The 21,279-nt window shown below is 37.4% G+C and overlaps 1 protein-coding gene and 1 long non-coding RNA gene across 16 annotated transcripts in view; one reads left to right on the forward strand and one right to left on the reverse strand.

Moving 5' to 3' along the window:
* Positions 1-21,279, forward strand: part of GULP1 (GULP PTB domain containing engulfment adaptor 1) — a 372,795-nt gene that overhangs the window by 323,870 nt on the left and 27,646 nt on the right. For 12 of the 15 annotated variants that reach the window (XM_075933780.2, XM_075933784.2, XM_075933783.2 and 9 more), the window contains 3 exons: positions 1,764-1,988; positions 5,271-5,409; positions 19,622-19,716. In XM_075933780.2, the coding sequence (XP_075789895.1) occupies positions 1,764-1,988; positions 5,271-5,409; positions 19,622-19,716 (459 nt within the window). Of the gene's footprint in view, positions 1-1,763; positions 1,989-5,270; positions 5,410-19,621; positions 19,717-20,628; positions 20,640-21,279 lie in introns of all 15 variants that reach the window. The other 3 variants (XM_075933787.2, XM_075933791.2, XM_075933790.2) reach the window with 3 other exon arrangements.
* On the reverse strand, positions 181-4,023 carry LOC142830208 (uncharacterized). The gene is made up of 3 exons (XR_012905250.2): positions 3,774-4,023; positions 3,372-3,451; positions 181-548 (listed from the first exon to the last, which is right to left on the reverse strand). It is a non-coding gene; the product is annotated as an uncharacterized LOC142830208 (long non-coding RNA).

The raw sequence follows: 21,279 nt of genomic DNA on the forward strand, positions 1-21,279 counted from the left end.
GTTGCTGACTTATAGTTGCATAAGTCTTTCATGCTGACTTATGCCTGCTGCCCTTGTATTTCCAAGGAGTACTGGCTAGTCAAGAACAGGATATCCCTTTTTGCAGGAGTGAAGAAGGATTCTGTTTTTCCATGCAGCTTCATATTTCACTTGTACTAAGATGTCTTACTCAGGCTGGGAGGCAAGAATCAATATTTGGCCCCTGGTTAGACCCATTTCCAAACTTGTATTTGTAAGTTGTTCCCTCTTTTTCCAGAACCTGTGTCTATAGTAGGGAGTGAGGGTGCGAGTAGGAGTGGAGGAGGGAGAGGAGACATTACAAACACCATAAGGTGGAGAAAGAGTGCAGCTCCCTGTTCTGATTTAGTTGTTTGTAATGATATCATTTCTTTCATAAGAAACACAGAATGTAGACCTCAACTCAGGAGATGTCAGGTAAAACCAAACAAAAGCTTTCCACTTACTCTTTTCAAATAATGCAAGGTTTTTTATTTAGTTTGTTTTGTGGTGAGTTGCTTTTTTGTTGTTGTTTTTTTTTAATGAAGAGCCTATAGAATTAAAACGAAAACATATTATTAGGATAATTTTAAAACAACTTTTAAAAAATCTTAAAGTTCAAATAGATGAAAGAAACTAATGGAAATAAAATTGGGGAAGTAAGGTATTCCTATCAGACATTTGTGTGAAGAGCATAAGTGCACATGCTCATCATGTGCCCGCCATAGCTAAGACATGATTGCCTACTGACTGTCAGTTTTGGGGTAAAAGGATAGGGAAGAGGAAGAATCCTCTCTCCAGATCACAGAGCAGAAGGGGACCAGTCCCAGTGATGCTACTCAAATGCTGCAGTAGCTATTTTGGCCACTGTGCCCCCCTCATCCCTTTGTGTGGGAAGGACTTGAGGATGGATAGAACCTACATACTTCACCCTCTTCAACTGGAAAGCGTTACTGTGGCTTGCAGTCACCAGAATGCTGGATTGTTCACAAATAAGAGGCTCCCCAGTCAGCGCAACCACAGCAGTTCCACTGTGACATGAAGCCTGTTCATTTGGAAGGAGGATTTGAGCCTTTTTGATAGACAATTTTACAAACTGGTTGAATTACCTAGTAAAAAGCATCTAATTTCAACTCAAAGGTGCATTAGTTGTATACCAAAAATGTCATAAGGATATATATATTTCTGTGCAGGAACTTTATGGCTTAGCTGCCAAAGGAGCCAATACAATTTTCTGTTCAAAATAAATACCATAAACTGCTTACATAGCAGACATTTATTTTATGGGAATATTTATTCTATGATTTTTAATGTTAAGGGGTAAAAAGAAATGGTCAGTTGATCTGTGTATTAACATAGCAGAGAACCTGATTCTGGCCTGTACTTTAACCACAACAACTTTCCTCCCTAATTATGTGCCTAACTATTGTTTTGCATGTGGAAATATGGATTTTTGTCGATATGTTGTTGCATGCAGACTTTTGTGGGTGCAACCCCTGTGGGGGGTCACATTTAAAAATATATTCATTGTATTTTGATTACATTATTAATGTATGAATCATATTTGTTCCCACCAATACTGGAGTACTTTTTATGAATATGATCTTTTAAGGTTCTCTTTTCATTTAAAAAAAATCTTTAGTGTCCTGTTGAATAGCAATTTACAAACAACTTTTTTAAAATATAAGATGTGCATTTTTTTCTTTCCCTTACATTACCACTTTCTATTCCTTAGAATATTTTCTCTTTCTGTGATTCCTTTACAGCTGCTGCACATAAAGTCTGATAATGATCAACATATGTTTCAAAGACCCTCCATCTTTTTCTGGTGTAAAAATGAGGATTCAACTCCTTGTTTAGATATCTCTTCCATTACACTTACTCCTATGAGCTCTCCTGACTCCAGACTATCATCTGGACTATTAACACCACCACCTTCAAAAAGTGGTCTTCCAAAGCCAGTCAATGAATACAGCATCCCAAGACCTCGTGTAATCCTGTTGTGCAAAAACTTCTTTTTCTATTTTCTTATATTCTCTATTGTGTGTTGATTGTATACAAATATACATTTTGTACAGTGGTTAAAGGACAGATCAGATGTGTTGCAGGTTTTTTTCTGGGTTCTGTTAAAATATAGAGACTTTTGAGATGTTCTGTAGTTCCTGCATCATATCCTTAAGATAATACCTTATTTTCCCAACTTAACATTTCTTCTTCTATACTTTCTAATGGTTTGCCTGTATGTGCTATATTTATTGGATTAGTTTGCTATTTTGGTAGAATAATTATACTAATAATAGGTATTTATATTATTCAAGACAGTGTCCCAAAAGTCTGATTTGAAGGGGTTTAAAATTTTCAGTAGAAAGAGAACTTGGGTAAGTGAGAAAGTATTGATTAGCCAGAAGAGCAATCAGCCATTATATTTGTTTTACTGTAGTTTATATGAACTCTGTGCAAAATGAAGGCTGCCAATTATTTTATTCTAAATTGATCTGTAACATGCATATTGACTGCCTTCTCATAACAATATGTCAATACTCACAACCTTTTTTCCATTTGCAAATAACATTTGGCTGTATTTGGCAATCATCATGGCTTTCTGCATGCATTTACTGAATAAAAATGCTTCCCATGTTCATCCAGATTTTAAAAGTACACATTTATTTTTTGAATTAACAACTAATTGTGTAATTTAATATAATTAGTTGTATTAATGGTATCAAAATACCCAATGAATTTGACAAAAAATTAGAATATTGAACAGCATAATACAAATGAAAGGCTTTTTACAAAAAAGACTCATTTAAGACTGACCTTAAATATTATTTGTCTATCTAGCTTCTTCAGAGCTATTTATCCCCTTAAATTCATAATTAAAATCTACTAGCCATGATTCACACAATGATCTTCCATTAATGTCAGTGCGAAATCTGCATGTGGATCTAGGATAATTTATGGCTTGTACATATGTGCAGGGCCCAATACCATACTCTTGATGCAGACAAATCCCATCCCACAATAGTGGGAGTGCATTTACATGAAGACTGTGAGATCAACTCACTTTTTGATTACTGTTTTTTGTGACATACAGCCTGGAAATTACACACATGACATTAATGGGAGTTCCATGCGCTGATTAACAAAATTCTATTGCACATAAACAATACATTCTCAAGTACCATTGAGCCACCTGTGAAGTGCATTTGCTAATGCCTCTTGATGTCTACAAGTGTGTGTATTTCTAAAGTCCCTCATAAATTCGTCATTTTAAAAAGAAATTGAATTCTGATCTTACCACAGATGAACAAACATAAGAAAATTATTTATTTTAAATAGAATGAAGTAAAAAGACACACCAATTTTTTACTTACCTTATGATCCAGTTCTTAAAGGGGCTGAGTATCTCCAGACGTCCAATATGAATATAAAATATTAATTCCAAATTCCTGAGCTAGAAATGATGTAGTTTTAAGATAATGCTAGCACAAAAGTCTATTGAATGCAATTGTATAGATGAATATACAGGAAATAAATACTTTGAGATTCTCTCTAGCCCAAGTTTTATACATTACATAGATAGACAGATATAGATATATCTCCAAGCACTACAGTCTGCAAATGTTCATGAGTCTACATAGTCAAGAAACAGGCTTGCTTCTTGCAGAAAACAACACTTAAAATTCCCCAGCATAGTAGGAAATAAAGCAATATCTCAATGAAAGAGGAAGTACTGAAAACGAGATTTCTGCCTCCAGTGATTTCTTATTCTGTACCTGTCTCATCTTCCCTGCTTCCCCACTGCTTCCTGGAGAGGTGCTGATTGAGAGAATGCTATGGATGAGGGAAATCTTTATGTGTAGCCTCAAAAAGCAGAGGAGGCTGGTTCCAGCCTGTCTATGGACTTTGGTAAAAATAACAATAACCTAGTTATGTGGTAGAAATGTAGCCGTGTTAGTCTGGGGTAGTTGAAGCAAAATGCAGGACAATGTAGCACTTTAAAGACTAACAAGATGGTTTATTAGATGATGAGCTTTCGTGGGCCAGATCTGAGGAAGTGGGTCTGGCCCACGAAAGCTCATCATCTAATAAACCATCTTGTTAGTCTTTAAAGTGCTACATTGTCCTGCATTTTGCTTCAACTAGTTATGTGGGTAGAAGGTTTTATTTGGTAACACAGAAAGTGCATGTGCTACTAAGGAATCACATTCCGATATCCTGCTCTGCACTTCTTTTCTGGAATAAAGTAGTCTGTGGCTGTATTTCTGTGAAGGGACAGTTTAAGTTGCCTAAATCAGCCTGTTTTAATGCTGTGGTTAACCCCTCTTTCATGTCAGCATTTTGGCCAAACTGGGAACTATTTCGCCAAGTAGTTAAGAAATAGTACTTATTTTTGCCTAGTATTATAGTGTTTCTAGATAAGCAAATAAATTAATGTGCGTAAAACTGAACTTGCATACCATATACAGTGGTATGTCTTTTGCTTTAGTTTGGTTTGTCACTCTGAATTTGTAAGCTATTTTTAGTGTCTGTTTTGTATTGACTTAATTCTAATGTATTCTATGTCCTGGGAGTGAGAGTAGAACTGCTGTATGAGCTGTGATTAATGGTTTTTTTGTTTTAATATGACTTTGGAACTACAGTAACTTATTTTCTTATGAAGTGTTTGAAGTCTGCTAAAAATCCTGGGCTTTCATAATGAAATATTTTCTGCTCTCCACTGAAGGATAAAAAAAGTTTTATTTTGGATTTTAATACTATATGTTCTTAGTGTGTTGGATGTCCAGATGACTACATATCACACAGTATATTTCATGCATCAGAACAGCAGTTCTCATATCTTGTCAAATAAATAAACATGTTATATAATGAGAAATTAGAAAAAATGGGAATTATATCTTTTAATATCAAGCATTATTTCTGTGCAATCCAATATATAGCCTATTGTGGTTGTCCCATTATCTTAAATGGGTCTTCGGAATAATACCTTTATTCAAATTCTTTTTAATTTAAAGTTGTTTCTTTCTAGCTCTTTCAGGTCTAAATGTCATTTCTGGTTATCTCAGATATACAGAAAATGTTAAAATTACAATGCTTGTTTGAGTTTTAGCATGTCCCATAAACTCTTGGTTGTGAATGCCATTTGCTTGTCAGGAGCTGTTTTTTGCATGCTGTTATTTCTGATACTGTAGCTCTTATCTGCATGCTGAAAAGTTCAGTATTGTGATTTTTCATGTGAAATATTACCCTAATATTTATTGTCCTTATTGTAGGCAGGCAGTGTGACACCTAAATCACCCTCCACTGACATCTTTGATATGGTTCCCTTTTCTCCCATATCCCCTCAGTCATCAACACCTACTCGCAATGGCACACAGCCTCCTCCAGTACCCAGTAGATCTGCAGAGATCAGTAAGTTTTTTAACGACTGACCTTTTTTCTTACATTGTTTTTTTACTAAAGCAACTCAAATGGTTTACTGACTTTTTCATGACAAGCCAAATGCTGTTTTTGTTAGTCACGTGTCTGATAATACCATTTCATTTTATACCATCTGCCCCAAATTCTTTGCTGCTCCTGCCAAGTTAAATAATTAATAAATTCATTTAAGTGATGAAATTATCTTAGTCACAATTTGATAGCTGGGAATTGAAACTTGGCTTTCCTTTTTAGCATTTTTTTAAAGTTATCTCAGGAAATGTTATGACTTCCAGTTACATTTTCTTTATCCCTGCTTGCAACATCAATATTTCTTGAAAACTTCCATTGGTGGGAATGGGGAGAGTTGAGATGGTATAGAAGGGGAGTTGAATTCATGACTGATTATTCAGAGTTTATTAGGATAATAAAGTTCATGTCACTGTTCATGTCATCCACGAGAATAAAATCTCAACACCTCAGTATTCTGTTTCGAGCATCTCACTGTGATGGAGGAATATTGTATTGCTTTGTATTCCGGTCTTTCAGAACTAACCTCAGAGTGGCTGAGCTCTTGAAATTTGACCTGAGGATGTTCTAGATAAAGTAGAGTACCTTATTCAGCCCAACTACAATACCACTGAAGTCACTGGTGATGGTGAACTAGAGTGCCTCGTGTTAAAGGAGGATACTGATATAATAGGCATCACAGAAACCTGGTAGAGTGAGGACAATCAATGGAACACAATCATTCCAGGGTACAAAATATATCGGAAGGACAGAAAAGGTCATTTGGGTAGGGGAGTGGCACTATATGTGAAAGAAAATTTACAATCAAATGAAGTAAAAATCTTAAATGAATCAACATGTTCCATAGAATTGGTATGGATAGTAATTCCCTGCTCTAATAAGAATGTAACAGTAGGGCTCTATTATCGAGCACCTGACCAAGACAGTAATAGTGACTATGAATGCTAAGGGAGATTAGAGAGGCTATCAAAATAAAGAACTCAATAATAGTGGGGGTTTTCAACTATCCCCATATTGACTGGGTACATGTCACCTCAGGACAAGATGCAGAGACAAAATTTCTTGATACCTTAAACGACTGCTTCTTGGAGCAGTTGGTACAGGAACCCATAAGGGGAGAGGCAATTCTCGATTTAGTCCTGAGTGGCATGCAGGATCTGGTCCAAGAGGTAACTATAACAGGACTGGCTGGAAATAGTGACCATAATATAATAACATTTAACATTGCTGTGGTGGGAAGAACACCTCAGCAGCCCAACTATGTGGCATTTAATTTCAAAAAGGGGAACTATGCAAAAATGAGGTCAGTTAAACAGAAGTTAAAAGGTACAGTGACTAAAGTAAAATCCCTGCAAGCTGCATGGACACTTTTCAAAGACACCATAATAGAGGCCCAACTTAAATGTATACCCCAAATTAAAAAATATAGTAGAAGAACTAAAAAAGAACCACCGTGGCTTAACAACCATGTAAAAGAAGCAGTGAGAGATAAAAAGACATCTTTTAAGAAGTGGAACTCAAATCCTAGTGAGGTAAATAGAAAGAAGGATAAACACTGCCAAATTAAGTGTAAAAATGTAATAAAAAAAGCCAAAAAGGAGTTTGAAGAACAGCTAGCCAAAAACTCGAAAGGTAATAACAAAATGTTTTTTAAGTACATGAGAATCAGGAAGCCTGCAAAACAACCAGTGAGGCCCGTGGATGATCGAGATACAAAAGGAGCACTTAAAGACGATAAAGTCATTGCGGAGAACCTAAATGAATTCTTTGCTTCAGTCTTCATGGCTAAGTATGTTAGAGAGATTCCCAAACTTGTCACATATTGAAATGTCATTAGAGGAGGTTTTGGAATTAATTGATAAACTTAACAGTAATAAGTCACCAGGACAAGATGGCATTCATCCAAAAGTTCTGAAAGAACTTAAGTGTGAAATTGCGGAACTATTAACTATGGTTTGTAACCTATCCTTTAAATCAGTTTCTGTACCCAGTGACTGGAAGATAGCTAATGTAACGCCAGTACTTAAAAAGGGCTCTAGAGGCGATCCCGGCAATTACAGACCAGTAAGTCTAACGTCAGTACCGGGCAAATTAGTTGAAACAATAGTAAAGAATAAAATTGTCAGACACATAGAATCATATCATTGAGTACTAGGACTGGAAGGGACCTCGAGAGGTCATTGAGTCCAGTCCCCTGTCCTCACGGCAGGAATAAATACTGTCTAGACCATCCCTGATAGACATTTATCTAACCCACTCTTAAATATCTCCACAGATGGAGATTCCACAACCTCCCTGGGCAATTTATTCCAGTGTTTGACTACCCTGACAGTTAGGAACTTTTTCCTAATGTCCAGCCTAAACCTCCCTTGCTGCAGATTAAGCCCATTGCTTCTTGTTCTATCCCCAGAGGCCAAGATGAACAAGTTTTCTCCCTTCTCCTTATGACACCCTCTTATATATCTGAAAACTGCTATCATGTCCCCCCTCAATCATCTCTTTTCTAAACTAAACAAACCCAATTCCCTCATAGGTCATATTCTCTAGACCTTTAATTATTCTCATTGCTCTTCTCTGGACCCTCTCCAATTTCTTCACGTCTTTCTTGAAATGCGGTGCCCAGAACTGGACACAATATTCCAACTGAGGCCTAACCAGCACAGAGTAGAGCAGAAGAATGACTTCTCATGTCTTGCTTACAACATACCTGTTAATGCATCCCAGATTCATGTTTGCTTTCTTTGCAACAGCATCACACTGCTGACTCATATTCAACTTGTGATCCACTATAACCCCTAGATCCCTTTCTGTTGTACTCCTTCCCAGACAGTCGCTTCCCATTCTGTATGTATGAAACTGATTGTTCCTTCCTAAGAGGAGCACTTTGCATTTGTCTTTATTAAACTTCATCCTATTTACCTCAGACCATTTCTCCAATTTGTCCAGTTCATTTTGAATTATGACCCTATTCTCCAGAGCAGTCGCAACCCCTCCCAGCTTGGTATCATCTGCAAACTTAATAAGCATACTTTCTATGCCAATATCTAAATTGTTGATGAAGATATTGAACAGAGCCGGTCTCAAAACAGACCCCTGCGAAACCCCACTTGTTATCCCTTTCTAGCAGGATTGTGAACCATTAATAACTACTCTCTGAGTACGGTTATCCAGCCAGTTATGCACCCACCTTATAGTAGCCCCATCTAAGTTGTATTTACCTAGTTTATTGATAAGAATATCATGTGAGACCGTATCAAATGCCTTACTAAAGTCTTAAGTATACCACGTCCACCGCTTCTCCCTAATCCACAAGACTCATTATCTTATTAAAGAAAGCTATCAGATTGGTTTGACAAGATTTGTTCTTTACAAATCCATGCTAGCTGTTCCCTATCACCTAGTCACTTTCCAAGTGTTTACAGATGATTTCCTTAATTACTTGCTCCGTTATCTTCCCTAGCACAGAAGTTAAACTAACTGGTCTGTAGTTTCCTGGGTTATTCTTATTTCCCTTTTTATAGATGGGCACTATATTTGCCCTTTTCCAGTCCTCTGGAATCTCTCCTGTCTCCCATGATTTTCCAAAGGTGATAGCTAGAGACTCAGCTACCTCCTCTATCAGCTCCTTGAGTATTCTAGGATGCATTTCATCAGACCCTGGTGACTTGCAGTCATCTAACTTTTCTAGGTGATTTTTAACTTGTTCTTTTTTTTATTTTACCTTCTAAAACGACCCCCTTCCCACTAGCATTCACTATGTTAGGAATTCCTACGGACTTCTCAGTGAAGTCCGTTATTGTTTTTCCCTCCTCACCGACCAGTGGGCCTACCCTCTCTTTGGTCTTCCTCTTGCTTCTAATGTATTTATAAAAAGTCTTCTTGTTTCCCTTTATTCCCGTAGCTAGTCTGAGCTCATTCTGTGCCTTTGCCTTTCTAATCTTGCCCCTGCATTCCTGTGCTGTTTGCCTATATTCGTCCTTTGTAATTTGTCCTACTTTCCATTTTTTATATGACTTCTTTTTTATTTTTAGACCATGCAAGATCTCGTGGTTAAGCAAAGGCGGTCTTTTGCCATACTTTCTATCTTTCCAACACATCGGAATAGCTTGCTTTTGGGCCCTTAACAATGTCGCTTTGAAAAACTGCCAACTCTCCTCAGTTGTTTTTCCCCTCAGTCTCGATTCCCATGAGACCTTACCTATCAGCTCTGAGCTTACCAAAATCCGCTTTCCTGAAATCCATTGTCTCTATTTTGCTGTTCTCCCTTCTACCCTTCCTTAGACTTGTGAACTCCATGATTTCATGATCACTTTCACCCAAGCTGCCTTCCGCTTTCAAATTCTCAACCAGTTCCTCCCTATTTGTTAGGATGAAATCTAGAACAGCTTCCACTCGGTAGCTTTTTCAACCTTCTGAAATAAAAAGTTGTCTCCAATGCAGTCCAAGAACTTATTGGATAGTCTGTGCCCCGCAGTGTTATTTTCCCAACATATATCTGGATAGGTGGCCTGTAGTAGACTCCTAGCATGACATCACCTTTGTTTTTAATCCCTTTTAGCCTAACCCAGAGACTCATCAACACTTCCGTCTCCTATGTCCATCTCCACCTCCCTCCAAGTGTGTTCATTTCCTCCTCCCTTTTTTCCCTGTCTATCCTTCCTGAGCAAGCTGTACCCTTCTATACAAACATTCCAATCGTGTGTATTATCCCACCAAGTTTCTGTGATGCCAACAATGTCATAATTGTACTTATTTATTAGCACTTTCAGTTCTTCCTGCTTATTTCCCATACTTCTCGCATTTGTATATAGGCATCTAAGATCCTGATTTGACCTTGCCTCCCAGTTTTACCCTGACCCTCCTTTCTCTCTGCCATTGTAGCCCATGCTCCCTCCCATTTCCAACCCATCTCCTAGGTCTCCATGTTCTCCACTTACCTGTGGGCTTTGCTTACCTGTCCCCGTCGAATCTAGTTTAAAGCCCTCCTCACTAGAAGAACATAATTTGTTGTGCAAAAGTCAACATGGTGTCTGTAAAGGGAAATCATGTCTTACTAATCTATTAGAGTTTTTTGAAAGGGTCAACAAACATGTGGACAAGGGGGATCCAGTAGATATAGTGTACTTAGATTTCCAGAAAGCCTTTGACAAGGTCCCTCACCAAAGGCTCTTGCATAAATTAAGTTGTCATGGGATAAGAGGGAAGATCCTTTCATGGACTGAGAACTGGTTAAAAGACAGGAAACAAAGGGTAGGAATAAATGGTAAATTTTCAGAATGGAGAGGGGTAACTAGTTGTGTTCTCCAAGGGTCAGTCCTAGGACCAATCCTATTCAACTTATTCATAAACGATCTGGAGAAAGAGGTAAACAGTGAGGTGGCAAAGTTTGCAGACAATACTAAACTGCTCAAGGTAGTTAAGACCAAAGAAGACTGTGCAGAACTTCAAAAAGATCTCACCAAACTAAGTAACTGGGCAACAAAATGGCAAATGAAATTTAATGTGGATAAATGTAAAGTAATGCACATTGGGAAAAATAACCCCAACTATACATATAATATGATGGAGGCTAATTTAGCTACAACTAATCAGGAAAGAGATCTTGGAGTCATCATGGATAGTTCTCTGAAGACATCCACGCAGTGTACAGTGGCAGTCAAAAAAGCAAACAGGATGTTAGGAATCATTAAAAAAGGGATAGAGAATATCTTATTGCCCTTGTATAAATCCATGGTATGCCCACATCTTGGGTAATGCGTACAGATGTGGTTTCCTCATCTCAAAAAAGATATACTGGCATTAGAAAAGGTTCAGAGGAGGGCAACTAAAATTATTTGGGGTTTGGTACAGGTCCCATATGAGGAGAGATTAAAGAGACTGGGACTTTTCAGCTTGGAAAAGAGGAGACTAAGGGGGGATATGCTAGAGGTATATAAAATAATGAGTGGTGTAGAGGCAGTGAATAAGGAAAAGTTATTTACTTGTTCCCATAATATAGGGGACCACCAAATGAAACTAAAGGGCAGCAGGTTTAAAACAAATAAAAGGAAGTTTTTTTCACACAGCACATAGTCAATCTGTGGAACTCCTTGCCTGAAGAGGCTAGGATTATAACAGGGTTTAAAAGAGAACTCGATACATTCATGGAGGTTAAGTCCCAGTATGGGTAAGGAATGGTGTCCCTAGCCTCTGTTTGTCAGAGGGTGGAGATGGGTGGCAGGAGAGAAATCGCTTGATCGTTACCTGTTTGATTCACTCCCTCTGGGACATACTGAGCTGGATGGACCTTTGGACTAACCCAGTATGGCCATTCTTATGTTCTTATGTGTTTTGCTTGCTCGCATCAAGATTCAATTTGATCTTCAGACTTTACAGAATGTTTCACGGCAATTTTCCACCTATTATACACATGAATATCCCTTTCTTGGTCTCTTCTAGGTCATTGACAAAAGCCCATTGATTTCAGTGGAAGTAGGAACATGGCCAAAAGCACCAGATATAGTACCTAATGCTGATCACAGTTACACTGGTGTAAATTAGGAATGACTCAAATTAAGTTAAGTGTTAACTCAGTGTAGAGAAGTGGTGTAAATGAAACTAAGGTCCATCCTGCTTTACATTTCTTTATTGTAGCAGAAAAGCACCATATGAGAACTTGCCATTTAACATTGAACTGAAAGATTCTTATAGTTGATTAAAGGATTAGCATATATGTAGCATGCAGTTGTATACAGAGCTTTTTAATATTTGGTGTTTTTCTTAATGCCCTATCTTTGGCATCTTCTGGTTACAACATAATCTCAGTTTTCTTTTTTTTAAAGTATATTTCTGGCCCTCAGGGTTGCAAAGAAAATCTTGGAAACATAAACCTCAAAGGCACAAAAAACAAAAAGTGGTTAATAAGAACCAACATTAATTTTATTTAAAAATGTCCTAAAGTCAGCGTCATGCTTTTTGGGGACTGACTTGTGAGTTTTGAGCATGAGATGATAGTGCCGTGGTTGATGTTATTAACATCCAACATGGAGGTATGATTTCATTAACTGATTAATGAATACATAAACATAAAAGGAAATAAATCCATATTTTCAACAAGTTCCTACAGATGCTTTAACCATGTGTGTAAAAGAACCAGTAGACAGATTATTATTATGTTCCTAAACCATTGGGCTACTGATTCTGCCACATTCATGGCCAGAGGATCTGGCTCTCGATCAAAACCAAGAGAGACCAATCAGCACTACCAAGTACTTGGGACTTTCAGAAAGCCTTTGATATGGCTCCTCAACAAAGGCTCTTACATAAACTAAGGGGCATGGAATGATAGGTTACATCTCATGGATTAGTAACTGGTTAAAAGATAGGAAACAAAAATAGAAATGAATCATCAGTTTTCACGGTGGAGAGGCAAATAGCAGGGTCTCCCAAGGGTCTGAACTTGGAACAGTGCTTTTCAACATATTCATAAATTACCTGGTTAAAGGGCTCAGCGATGAAGTAGCAAAGTTTGGGGATGATACTAAATACTCAAAGTAAATCCAAAGTTAAATACAAGTAAGTTTCAGAAGTGTTGGGATTTCATGAAACTGGAGGACTGGAGAACACAATGCCAGATGAAATTCGATGTTGATAAATGGAAAGTAATGCACATTGTAAAACATAACCCAACTGTACATACAAAATGATGGGGTTGAAGTTAGCTATTACCATTCCAGAAATAGTTCTTTAAGTCATAGTCGATAGTTTGCTAAAACATCTGCTCAATGAATAGCAGCAGATATGCCAGCAAATTCCATTACTTGAATGAAAAAGCACTTTTTTCTCCTAGAATAAAGAGAAAATACATTTTTTCTTGATCTGACCATTGAAAATCCATTTTGAATTAATTTTGAAAAAGAAAGGAATTTTAAATTGAACTGAATTTGGTTATCCAATTTCAATTGAAAGGGTGGCAATTGAGAGTTTCTGAAAAGTGAATAAGAAGCGTGCATATAGCAGAAATTTGACCAGACACTGAATGATTTATCTATTGTTGAGTGTTTTTACTTATTGCTAATAGTCCCAATGTTTCCATACTTATTCACACTGAGTGATAGTGTATGTCCAGGATTTCAGTGGGACTTCTGATGCAGTTTGATAGCACCAAAGACTGGCAGAATCAATCCTAAGCACCGCATCAAATTAGTGTAGTCTGGCAGTAGAAATCTTTTCATATATGGCCTACAACAGGGATTCTCAAACTGCGGGTAAGGATCCCAGGGCTGCTGTTAGACTCTCAGGGAACGAAAGGTATAAGCCTCCGTCCTACCACCACACAGAGGGAAGTGGGGCTCAGGCAGACTCAGACTTTCATCTTCCTTCTTGGGGTAGTGTAGTATTTTTTGTTTTCAGAAGGGGGTCTTGGTGCAATGAAGTTTGAGAACTGCTGGCCTGGAACTTTGTTATCTGGTATGCCTGTTATAGAGCATATTCTTGAAACATTATTTTTATGTTCTCAAAATCTTATTGATCCAAGTGCAATTTGTAATGATTTGGGTCTTTTATCTGTATACATTTGTGTGTTAGATTAATCTACATTCGGGTTGGGATTTTATAGCTCAGGAAAGGATACAAATAAGGCTCTAAGCCACCTTTCAGACTTCTCTGCTCATGGGGTGGGCTCCTGGTGAAAGTTGCAGCATGTTATGTCCACACTCCCATTTTGCTCCCGAATGGCTCCCTTTAGAACTGATCAATAAAATCCCAAGAAGGCATTTTGTCCTCAGAATTGATTGATTTGTTGAAATTTATGTTTTGGAAAGACAGTTCAGTTTTGATGAAGTTCCCTGAGAAATTAGACAGGATTTTAGCAAAATCTTGCCTACCAGATAGCTTTCAAAGCCTGACTCATTTTCTGCCAGTGTGCCAGCCAAGCTCATCAACATCCCAGGCTTCTAGGCTGATAACTCCACAATTCTATATGGCAGGAATAAGGAACCTCCTGTTCGTGATCTGCATGCAGTTCTTCAGGGTTAGCTGCTGATGGGCTAGCAGACAGTTTGTTTACCTGAGCGTTTGCAGGCCCAGCTGGTCACAGTTCTCAGTGGCCATGGTTCCCCATTCCTGATCAATAGGAGCTGCAGAAAACACTGGCACAGCCTATGTGATTGGCCAGGAACAGTGAACCATGGCCAATGGGAGTTGTGAGCAACTGTGCTTGTGGACACTCGAGTAAATAAACCGTCTCATGGCCTGCCAATGACTAACCCTGACGAACCACATGCAGCCCGTGCGCTGGAGGTTCCCCACCCCTGGTATATGTGCTAGAGCTATGTGGAAAATAACAATTCTATTTCACAGAGGATTTCAATGCTTTGAAATTTTATTTTTGTTTCAATTAGAAAACAAAACAAAAAAAATTAGAAATTTTCCATGAAAGGACTAGAGGTGAGAATGCAAGGCAGTCTGGTTCAAGATAATTGGAAAGCTAAGTAAATCCAGTTGTTTGAATGCTTTCCCCTACTTCCACCAATCAATGATTTTTTTCCACTTTGTTTTATAATCTTTCTTCCTCCAGCATGGCCAATAATGTAATCCTGCTAGAATAAGACTTGTGGAATCAGTATTGTTACAAATTGAGAAATTGTGAGAGATCTTTAGCGAATCAGCAAGAGCAAAGCCAAAAAAGAATATTTAAAAGGTTAATTAAAACTGATTTAAGAGCAGAATGATCTCACAAGCCTGGTTAGTGAGATTAATGAGCACAGAAATCACAGTTTAATTCAATTTTAAATTAAATTTCAAGTTCACCTACACTATATATAGACATTGCAAATACAATGGTTGAAAAATCAGTTACTCCGTTACTTTTTCAGTTACCCATGAGGAACTTAGTTCAGGTACTTCCCTTGTGAAAATTCCAATAAATAATTTTAGAAGCCTTTAAATCATTAACATAGTGTCTGTCTGATGTATCTGTAAGAGCAGCTCCATACTTGGTTGGACCCCAGTGTTCTGTCTCTGACGGAGTGAACAGAACAGGGAAATTTCTTGAGTGATCCACCTCATCGTCTAGTTCTAACTTCTGGCTGGGGGACAGAGGTTTAAGGACACTCAGTACATATGGGTTGCAGCCCTGAGCATCATAGCTACTAGTCATTGATAGACCTCTCCTCCATTAATTTATCTAAATTTTTAAGCACCCAGTTATACTTTTGGCCTTCAAAACACTTCTGGCAATTAGTTCCACAGATTATGTGCTTGGGTGAAGTAGTACTTCCTTTGGTTTGTATTAAATCTGACTATTCATTTGATTAGGTGATTAGAGCTGTTTTCAGTTATGAAGATAGCACAACTGTCAGATGCAGTATTTATAAATCTTGTTTTTAATTTGCTTTTATACCTTTCTCTAATGTATTTGTGCAAATATAGTCATTTTTGTAACAAAAAACTACTTTCATTATTTAGTATGTGCTGTGACTACAAGAAAAGTGTCACACATTCAAACTGAAATGTTGCCTTCTACTTCTACAGACCAGAGGTACTTCTCTCAGGCTTTGTCTACACAGCAGTGTTATTTCGGAATAACAAAGAGCACATCTACACTACAAACCTGTATATTGAAATAATGTCGAGCTGGAGAATTTCTTGAGGAGTAAAGGAAGTCAAAGGAAGAGTGTTCTTCCTTCAACTTCCTACTGTGTACACAATGCCAAAAGCCAAATTCAGCTATTTCCACTTCAGCTACGCAATTGACATAGCTGAAATTGCGTAGCTTAATTCGACTGTAGCCCTGCTGTGTAGATGTGCTCTCAGAATGGAATGGCCACACTGAGAAGCTACATCTCTTAGAGGGATGCAAGTGATTGGTGCACTCCTCAAGATGGATGAAGAGCTCTGAGAAACAAGCCTGTGGTGATCCCCTGATGAGGGTGCAACCGCCTCCATCACACATCTGTGAAAAAATGTTGTTACCTAGCCCAAAGTTACAACACAGCTGGCAGCCTCTGTTCAGGAGAACAGTGATTACAATGCTACTGCTCAGCACTGGGCTGTATGAACAAAATTGTGGACATAGGTTCACTAGATGCAATAAATCAACAACCAAGCACTCTCCTGTCAACTCCAGTACTCCACCAAAATGAGAAGAGTAAGTGGAGACAACAGGAGAGTGCTGGCTGTCAACTTACTGTGTAAGCAGACTTAAGTATGTTGACTTCTACTGCATTATTCACATAGCTGAAGTTGTATAACTTAGGTTGATGGCCCTTGATAATATAAGCAAAGCCTAAATGTGGCAGCTTGACCAACACCTGCCTCGCATTGTGCATGGCTCAAGGCAGTGTTGATTGTTTCTCCCACAACTCACAAACATGTCATGAAAAATAAGTGTCATTTGTAAGTACAGAAAAAAAGATTGTGAAAGTCCAAGGGCAATTTCCAGCCCTCTCCAAAGAATAGTATTTGATCAAACCCAACCCTAAAACAGGATTTAGAAGCTGAATGTGCTCAGATGTAATTTGTATTGGAAAGTTTATTTGATATGGCATTGGATATAGATATATAAAATTTTCAACATTAATTAAACTGATGAATGGCATGGTTTTTGTCATCTGGAATAAATCTCTACTGCCTCACTAAAAGGGAGAAATTACTGATCAAACCCTCAAACCTGCAACCCTTACAAACGAGAGTAGTCCCATTGACTTCAACATAACTGAATCTTGCAGGTTTGGGTCCAAATGAGAAATATTCCAGAATAATTGAAAATATCCCATATCAGTTGAATGTTCCAAAATTGCATAAAGGTTGTGAAGATGTATTTCTGACCTAAGAAATGCAAAAGTGAGGGTTTTTTTATTTCACTGATGTCTGTATGGTAAGGCATGATTTAAAAAACTTTTAACAAGGGGTAATCACACTGAAAACTATCATCTAGTTGGTATTATGAAACGGAAGTACTAAATAAAAATAAGGATAACTTACATCTATGGTAATAAATATACATCTCTTCCGAATATCACAGAAGAATGATGGTTCTGTGCTTGTTGTCAGTTAGAGTACCCTCAGCTGCTCAACATATGCTGGCTACCTGCTGGGAATCACCAGAACTGACGAGTACTCCAGATAAATACTCTCTGTTGTGCAGAAAGCCACAGGTGTAGAGGCCAGTTACATTAACTCTATGCTAGCCAAGGATTCTCCTATACCATGGCAATCTGTATCTGCCTGCAGTCGACAGCTTTCTGGTGGAATAAAGTAGCTGCACTATGGGCCAGGATATGGTCCTAAGGTTCTAGGCCACATCATATAACCACATGGAGTGTAATGTAACCATGACTTGTGAAGTTCGGTTTAATCAAATTCCTGCTTGCTTCAAAACTTTAATTTTAACTATGACAGAAACATTAAAATAGACTCTTAATGTTTCTCATACTTAAGAATAGATGTTAATCATAGCTTTAAAAGGAGGGGCATCATGGCTCTATTGTGGAAAAAATGCAAAAGTAGTTATTTTAGTTAAATATGTTGTGGCAATTTCAGAACTCTAATATCTTTTATTTTAAAATCAGAATACCTTTAAATCATGTGATATTAATAAATTATTAGATTAAAACCCTTGCTTCACTGAAACTGACATATACAATAAAACTAGAAGGAACAGTTTTGCTTAGTGGTGATCTGGCATTTGGACCAAACTGTCGATGAAATTTGGTCCTATTGGTCTGTCATAGTTTTGCCATTGACTTAAATGAGGCCAAGACTTCAACACACACACACACACACACACACACACACTTGTCAGGGAATTCATGGCTGTGAGAAACCTCTCTAGACATACAGCTCTATAAACAGATTTCAAAATTAATATGCCTTCTATATGTATCTTGTGCAATTTCTTTCAACATTCATTGCAATATCTTTGTAGTTTCTTGTTCAGAATGACGTAACTGAATGTTGACTTCTGCCTCCTGAATCTAATGTTGCAGGTTATATTTTGAGCTATAACATAAAGATAATCATATAACAGGCATCAATAGCCCTCTTTATTCTTGAGTTAATGCACTTTATAATTGGATAGCATGATTAGCAGATTTGATGGATAAAAGATAGTATATAGTTCTAACTCCTTCTGCCAATTATGCAGATGTAGTTAGTTTTTCAAGTGGTCTAACCTATATGCTTAAACTGTGTTAGTAAAATGGTTATTCAAACCAGTTTAGCTGGTTTCCAGGATGGATGAGAATAGCATATTTGCATGACATTCATTTTATGCAGAAAAAACATCTGTATCTGACGAGAGAGAAAAACAAATAAACTGGGCTACAAATCAGATTAAATAAGATTAGTGTAGACTTAGTTTAGTAGAGTAATAATGAAGATATTGGATCTTGACTGGACTTTAAAAATAGGCAGTGATAAAATTAAGAAAAACAAAGGCTAGTTAGAAAGAAAAATGAATGGTGAGAAGTTTCTTTAAGGCACTGGTAGAAAAAGATGAACAGATGTATTGTTTCATTTCATATTGGGATTCTCTGGATTTCGATGACAACTAACCTTTCATGGTTCACTACTTTTGATTTTTGAATGTTAATCTTAGCTCGAGTTACTCTTAGATAACAGTTGCTTCCATGCTGTGTCTACAAAAAACAGTAACAAGTCAAGACTTTCCCTGGTGTGTACAGAGAGGCCCCTTTGTCTTTATGTAAATGCTCTGACCTGATTACAGGAAGCAATTAACTAGATAGTTTTCAAGAGTTTATTTCTCACATAGATTAAATACATTTTAAAAAAAGGTGAATGCTTGGTGCCCATTTCTGAACCTTCTTCATTTGGAAAACCTCCCACATCCAACAACTACAGGACTGTTCCATAATGACCTACCTCACAGAGACAAGTGGTAAGACCTGGACTTCCTTCAGCTAAGCTATCATATAATTACTGAAAATTGCTTAAAAAAAAACTCATTGGAGTTAACCACAAACAAATGAAGAAGCAAAAACATCAGCTTGGTAACATTCTTCAAAAGGGAGGAAAATAAACTGAACCAGAACTAGCTTTTAAAAATTGCTGTTTATAACATGGATGTCTGAAAATGTTGTTCTGATTATTTCATAGGGGAGACATGCTTACCACACACCATGCTACTCCTTCCATATGTAACTGACTCTTGACTTAATGTTTCTTTTCATTCTAGAGAGAGATCTTTTTGGAGCAGAACCATTTGACCCTTTTAGCTGTGGAGCAGGAGATTTCCCTCCAGACATTCAGTCCAAACTAGATGAGATGCAGGTACTTACTTATCATTTCAACAAATGGTTTGCATGAGCCTATGAATACTTATATAAGAAGGCTAAAGTATACATCATATAGTATTCTGTGTTGTAGCATGTTTAGAATCTGTTCTTTACTATACAAAGAAAAATTAACTTGTATCTTTGTGGATGGATCATACTGATCTTCAATCAGAGTTGAACATTTAACTCCCTGAGGCACTCTCAAATAGTCTCAGGATATTGAGAAAGAATCCAATTGGCACTTAGGCATACTAATTAGAGCTGGTTGGAAATTTTCTGACATATTTTTGTCAGAAAAATATGATTAGCTAAAATTAAAATGACCGGCGGCAACATCCAGTTTTTGATGGAAATCCAAAAGAAACCAGACAAGTTTCCAATAACCCTGCCTAATTTTCTACCAGCTTATCTGCTTTTCTCTTTGGCAGCTGGCATCTCCCAAGTAATGAGCAGGTTGGGGGGATTTGGAAATGTTTAGAAAAGGTCAAAATGAAACTTTGGAATTCCTATTCATGGGAAACTTTGAAATGTCGTTTATCAGTCTACTTTGGAACAACTTTTTCATCTTGAAATTTACTGCAGACTGAGAAGTCAAGTTTCTGACCAGCACTAGTACTAATATTTGTGTAGAATGAGCTCAAAGCTAAAGGTAATAGAACAGGAGAAATAGCTCTCAGAGGCATCTAGAAAGCCTAACTACAACAGTTTTATTGTGGAATTTCCACAGCATTGTTTAAATTGTTTCTTCAACAAAGGAGTTTGAATTTGATTGCTTAATGCATGTCATAGTATCCTATAAATAATTTTAGAATACATCAATGGCTTGGCTCAAAAATAAACATCTTTTTATTGCTTTATAGTATTTCTAATCTCTCTCTTATCTTCTTGTGTTTTCCTGGGTGTTCAGCGTCAGCGATGGTTGGTATATCATATTTTAATATCAATATTACATCAACTTGTTATAATTAAAATCCTAAAAAATAGGCATATTGTATAATTTCTGTCTTTTATGAGGTTTATATTTTAATCCATGTATGCATGTCTGTAATTGAGGACTATTTTTATGCAAATATTTTTGGGGGGATATTCAGAGGGGATTGGTTGTTGGTTGTTTTGGGGTGGGGGAATTGTCTTTCAAGTCTTAATTTATATTCTTTTTTTCCCATTTTCTCCCATTGTTCATTTATTCCTCTCCCTCTTTCCCCCTCACATTTTCATCATTGGACTGTGGCTTATAAAATTGTCTCTTCAGGAAAATATTATCCATCAACCTCTTCTACCTAAACATATCTGGAATTTGAAAATGGGAAAGATGTTTCTGTCTTGGAGTTAGTGATGTTAGTGTAACCCACACACCTTGGGTATATCTAGATTGCGTCCAGATTAGGCAGGTCGACATTGCAAATGAGGCAGGGATTTAAATATCCCGTGCCTAATTTGCATACAAATGGCCACCGCATTTTGCCGACGCAGCACTCTGTCGGCAAAAAGTGGCAATCTAGAGGGGATCTGTCGAGAAAGAAAGCCTTTTTCGACAGATCCTATAAACCTCCTTGCA

The sequence above is a fragment of the Pelodiscus sinensis genome, chromosome 7 (genome assembly GCF_052426305.1).
Source record: "Pelodiscus sinensis isolate ZL-2025 chromosome 7, ASM5242630v1, whole genome shotgun sequence".
NCBI lineage: Eukaryota > Metazoa > Chordata > Testudines > Trionychidae > Pelodiscus > Pelodiscus sinensis.